The 6,000-nt window shown below is 35.5% G+C and overlaps 1 protein-coding gene across 1 annotated transcript; it reads right to left on the reverse strand.

Annotated features, from left to right (window-relative positions):
* Positions 366-1,670, reverse strand: LOC104767678 (pentatricopeptide repeat-containing protein At3g60960, mitochondrial-like). Its single transcript, XM_010491668.1, has one exon. It carries the CDS (start codon positions 1,668-1,670, stop codon positions 366-368), a length of 1,305 nt encoding a protein of 434 aa, XP_010489970.1.

The following is a 6,000-nucleotide window of genomic DNA, read 5'->3' on the forward strand; positions in this document are numbered from 1 at the left end:
TCATCATCACATTTCAAAGTACCAAATTAAATACTGTAGAAAATAACTCCAAGTCAAAGCCCTATATACTGTATATAAGTGTAGATTTTCATGCGTGCGTTAAATAATTACAAAAGTGTAAAAATCAGATTTACACATGCAAAAACCAAAACGCATCATTAATTTGTTTCCTCATCGTCATCATCCTTCTTTCTTTTTCTTTGACAATCTCATTAATCTCCATCTTTTGACTTGAGGTTTCAGATATCGAGTAAACCAATAAGTGGAAATAAATTAAAGGGAATAAGTCTAAATGTAACTTGAACACATAAAAAAGGGGAAATGCAAAAATAGCGTTTGTAGAGAGATCGATAATAAGCGTGAAACTACTGGGCCTCGTGAACAGAAAATTTGAGGAGAGTTGCATCGACCATCTTTTCCAACATCTTTCTAGCCTCGTTGAATCTCCCAGTCTTGGCATAACCGTTGATCATGGATCTAAACGTAGGAACATCAGGGCACAAGTATTGGTCGGAGCATATTTCCGAAAACAAATCTTCCGCTTCAGACATCATCCCGCGATCGCACAACTGTGCTATGATGTTAGAGTAACACCGAGAAGACCTCGTCAACTCGGGCCTCTTGAAAGTCTCGAGGGCCTCCTTGAATTTGCCCAGCTTGAAAGACGCATTCACCATTTTCGTAAAGGTCTCTCTGTCAAAGGTCTCTGGATTGGCTATCATGGCGTTGAAGAGCTCCCAAGCCTCTGTTTGCTTACCGCTGTCTAACAAGACCTCCAACAGGGTATTCCCAGTGGCCGCTGCACACACCACTAACTCCCCTTCCCTTTCAACAAGAGACCTATAAATCTCCATACCTTTCTCTTCCTCGCCTTGCTTGAGCCAGTAATCCACAAATGTCGCATCCACGACGACCGCTCTTCTGTTCTGAGCATCATCATGAATGGTCTTTTGCTTAAATTCATCAAATAATTCATAAGCCTTGTCGTGGTTTCCTAGATCCAAGAAGCCCCGGATGAGATAGCTGTATACCACCGAATCCCGGAGATCTTTCCTAGCCTTTACAAAGCTCAGAGCTCCCAGGGTCCTCCCGGTGTCGACCAAGGCTTTAGTCAACAGCCTGCATGTGTCGACGCCGTCATACAAGGGATTGCATAGTCCGAGTGCTTTATCTACACGGTTTTCATCAATATGAGCTTTGATGATGTGGTTGAAGGAGACATCAGAGGAGGAGGATGCAAGTGTAGACTCGCTGCGGAAGAACTTGTACAGATCAATTGCCTCCTTGTACTTTTTGGCGGCGCACATAGCGCCGATGATTTCGTCGCGAATTATGATGGTCTCCGAATCCGAGGTGCGATACTTTTCCGAGACAGCGAGACGCGATACCAACGACGCCTGGTACGGTTGACAAAGCTCGATCAGTGAGCTCACTCTGAAGCGTAAAGAAATCGGACGCTTATCAATGATGGTCTCGCGCTTATCGTTCATGAAGACTTTAGGGTTCATGAAGACTTCACGGAGAGTGTTGAAGTAGTCGTCGTGGTCGGAAACGGAGGAAAATCTACGGATTGAGAGAGACGTATAGTTGGTGTTGATGATGAGCCCGACGAGACTACGGCGGAGGGACATGGCGGCGGAGGAGGAGGAGAGACACCGTCGGAGAAACATACTTATTCTGTTTAAAAAATATATATATATTCGAAAGATTTTTTTATTGCTTAACATTTATTAGCTTAGCTAAGTAAATACTTACTAGTTTATTCACTTTTGTCATGTTTAGGAAATTTACTTAAAATATTTATTTGCTTTCCCTAACAGTGAACTCTTTACCGTGTCCTCCAAGTACATAGAAAATCTATAACGGAAACGCAAAATACGTTTCTTGTTTTTTTTTTTTTTTTTTTTTTTTTTTTTTTTAAAATATGTTTAATTTATGGAAAGATTTACTCACGTGTCATAGTTAATATTACTAGAACTAGACAAAACTTTTTTTATTACTATCAAAATCATGTATATTTTCTATAACCAGCGTGCCTTTGTTTCACGTTATAGAAAAAATGTAATTACAAAAAATGTCATTGTTACGTCAGAAAAATCGCATTGCCACGTCAGAAATCGCTGAGGTGTATTAAATAATTCAGCCGTAAAGCACTACATCGGCAATGACGAATGAGTTAGTGTATGTTACGGCTGATTTAAGAAAAATGACTGAGTTATGAGATATGAGCATAACTCAGTCTATAGTTACGGCTGACGTAATGAAATCTGTCTGATTTATGAGAAAATGACTGAGTTACGAGCATAACTCAGCTGTAATTATGGCTGAGCTTTTACTCGATGGTTGAGTTGTCAAAAATTTGGCTGAGTTAATACTTCGACACGGCTGAATTAACTTTCTCTAGCTGGTTGAGTTATTAATAACAGATTACTTATGAGATGTCGTTATGGCTGAGTTATGATTAAATGTAATAAATCAGCCGTAATGAGCTGGATTGTTGGAAAACTCGGCCATTTTACGGCTGAATTAGTAGTAAAAGATTAATTACTAGAATATCATGCAGTTACGACCAAATTATTAAACGAAACGACTGAGTTACAAATTTTCAGTTGTGTTATAACATTAAACAGCTGAATTTGGCAGCCGTTATTTTTACTTTTAGATACTGTAATAGTATTTATGTTGCGACTGACTTATAATTTTGTTTGATGGCTAATTTAATTAGGCTGATTTACATGTTCGTTTGGTGGCTGACTTGCCACTTCGTACACATCATTCCATGTCATCATCTTCTAAGGAATATACAAAACTTCTTTTTTTGACTCTTGTTCTTCACCATGTTGAAAAGTGAAGGATTTACATATTCTTTACCTTGTTCTTCACTTCTTAATTTTTCTCATTCTTCTTAATTTTGGTTCATGGATCCGGTTCCGGTAATTGGATAAAGAAACACAAATATTTTTTAACACCAACGAAAGGGTGTAAAGTTGTGCAGATAGATGCGGAAACAATGCTCGACAAGCTTGTGAAGTTGGTTATCGATGACTACGAATTGAACATGTTGAGCCATCAGCTAAAGCTGAGCTACATGTTCTCGAACAAGGCTATGAAACATATGTCGCATGATATTCCACCAGTTTATATCTCTAATGATCGACAATTGCAATGTTTTTTAGGAATATGGAAAATCGATCAGCTACGTCTCTGTGTGGAGTTTTCGGTGAAACAGTCTAGCGAAATTAGTGGTAAGGACGGATCAAGAGGAAGGTTGAATCGCCTAATAAGTCAGCCACGGAAGAATTTTAACTCAGCTGTCATATGAATCTACAAGGCCTTTCAGTTTCTCTTAAATATTATAACTCAGCCGTGAAGTAATATAAATCAACCGTTTACTTTCAGTTTATTTCTTGTTATAAGTCAGTCACCAAGCATTATAACTCAACCTTCATATGAATCTAAAAGACCTTTCGTTTTCCCTTAAGTATTATAACTCAGCCATCAAATAATAAAATTCAGCCGTCAAGTAATAAATTTAGTCGTTTAATTTTATTTCTTGTTATAAGTCAGCCACGAATCATTATAACTCAGTCGTCATATGAATCTACGAGACCTTTCGTTTTCTCTGAAGTATTATAACTCAGCCGTGAAGTAATATAAATCAGACGTTCACTTTTAATTTATTTTTAGTTATAAGTCAGCCACCAAACATTATAATTCAGCCGTCATATGAATCTACAAGACCTTTCAGTTTCTCTTAAGTATTATAATTTAACCGTCATGTAATAAAAATTAGTCATAAAGCATACAACAACTCAGTCACCAAACCGAATAGATCTAAGAAATCAGCCACCATATGTAAATCAACGACGACAACAATCAACCGTAACAAATGATAAACAGTCGTAAAACATCCATAAAAACCCTCAATCAGCCGGAAACACGATTGAACTCATGGGTTATTGTCAAAACACTCAAAAATAAAGTTCGACACATACGAGAACACGAAAAGACGAACAAGAGTGTAGACGGAACGCGACAGCAAAGATGAGAGAGAGAGAGGGAGGGAGGGAGAGAGAGAGAGAGAGAGAGAGAGAGAGGCCGAAATTAGGGTTTCTCGACGGAGTCGCCAAGAGAAAAAGTTTTTTTTTTTTTTTCCGTTTGTGAACTGTAATGAAACAATTCATTTCCTTTCTATTTTGAAAATTGTTGATGTTTGGCAAAAGAAAAAACTGTCAATAATGACGTGGAATAATTAGTGAATTTTAAAAATATTTTTGGAATTAAAAATGAAAAATTAACTCATGGTGTTATTTGTAATTACACCCAAATACTAAATATATGAGTAATTTTTAGAAAATGTATAATATACCAGCAATATTCCAATTTTTCCATAACATCTCAGTAATTTTTTCTTAATTTATTTCGTGTTATAAGACATAAGACTTATGTCGTACTATATTAATTGGGAAGTACAAATATAAAACTAACCTTAAAATATGTAACAAATTACATTCAATTGCCATTAGAAAAAATTTAATTAAGATTAATTAATTAATTAAAATAAATATACCTAATTAAAAAAACAAAAATAGGGGACACATCAAATAAAATAAATTGTAAAAAGTAAAAAAAAATCTATTAGAATCAAAACTAATTCATACTTTAAGAAATTAACAAATAAGATTTAGTTGCTCTATTTTACATGTTAGTTATATATTTTTACTTACTTCACAAGTATAACAAGGATTTCGTTTAATTGACAAAAGTTTAAACAATTTTATTCATTACATGCAAATGTTTTATCGACAGGTTTTCAATAAATATTTTTAAAATACCAAAATTATAATATAAGTAACAAATTTTTAATCACAAACCATTATAAATAATATAATAACAAAATAAATGATTATAAATTTTCAATAAAAAAAATTCAACCCGCGGTTTTTCGCGGGATAGTACCTAGTTTTGTACGAAACTTGATATGTGTTATGACTTACGTAATGTTTGAAGCTTTGCTTTGGTTAGACTTCTTTTCTGATGATGTCTGGTATTGTATATCGTTGATAGGAAAAGGAACTTGCTGGTATGAGAGAGCAAAGGAAGTTTATGTTGGATTTTTTGCTTTCCTTCAAAAGGTTTCTAATCTGTTTATTAATTTTTAAATATATATATATACATTTTTTTTATGTTTTCATCTCTCAGCCAAATGAATCAAAATTTGTTTTATCAACATCATAACCACTATGAATGTGTCACGTGATTGATATATCAAAAATTCAGTTATACCACATAACATTTACATCTTATCAAGAATCAATTAACTAATGAACCTTGTTTATTTGATGGATGGCTTGTATAGTTTATAATGGTGGAGATCGGGATCTCCTTGAGGAGGGTGGAGGATTCTCAACATAATTCATCAGATCGTCATTCCTACTAAGACGTGGATCTGTTTGAGAGGGACTATCGGAAGTATATCATTGAAGACATTGATATAGAGAGCAACCAAAGAGGAATGGTAAGTCTTCTATTTGCGGTATTGGTTACCGTAAGTGAAATGGCCAGAGATATGTANAGACATTGATATAGAGAGCAACCAAAGAGGAATGGTAAGTCTTCTATTTGAGGAATGAGAGGTCTCGCGCTTACGGTTCATGAGGTCTTTACGGAGAATGTTGAAGTCGCCGACGTGGTTGGAAACGGAGGAAAATCTACGGATTGAGAGAGACGTATAGTTGGTTTTGATGCGGAGCCCGAGGAGACTACGGCGGAGGGACATGGCGGCGCAGGAGGAGCAGAGACACCGTCGGAGAAACATACTTATTCAGTTTTTTTTTTTAATATATTCGAAAGATTTTTTTATTGCTTAACATTTATTAGCTTAGCTAAGTAAATACTTACTAGTTTATTCACTTTTGTCATGTTTAGGAAATTTACTTAAAATATTTATTTGCTTTCCCTAACAGTGAACTCTTTACCGTGTCCTCCAAGTACATAGAA

Source organism: Camelina sativa, chromosome 19, assembly GCF_000633955.1.
Source record: "Camelina sativa cultivar DH55 chromosome 19, Cs, whole genome shotgun sequence".
Lineage (NCBI taxonomy): Eukaryota > Viridiplantae > Streptophyta > Magnoliopsida > Brassicales > Brassicaceae > Camelina > Camelina sativa.

What these genes read in the sequence shown, in the direction of transcription:
- LOC104767678 (XM_010491668.1), bottom strand. Translation starts at nt 1,670, where the DNA reads ATGTTTCTCCGACGGTGTCTCTCCTCCTCCTCCGCCGCCATGTCCCTC.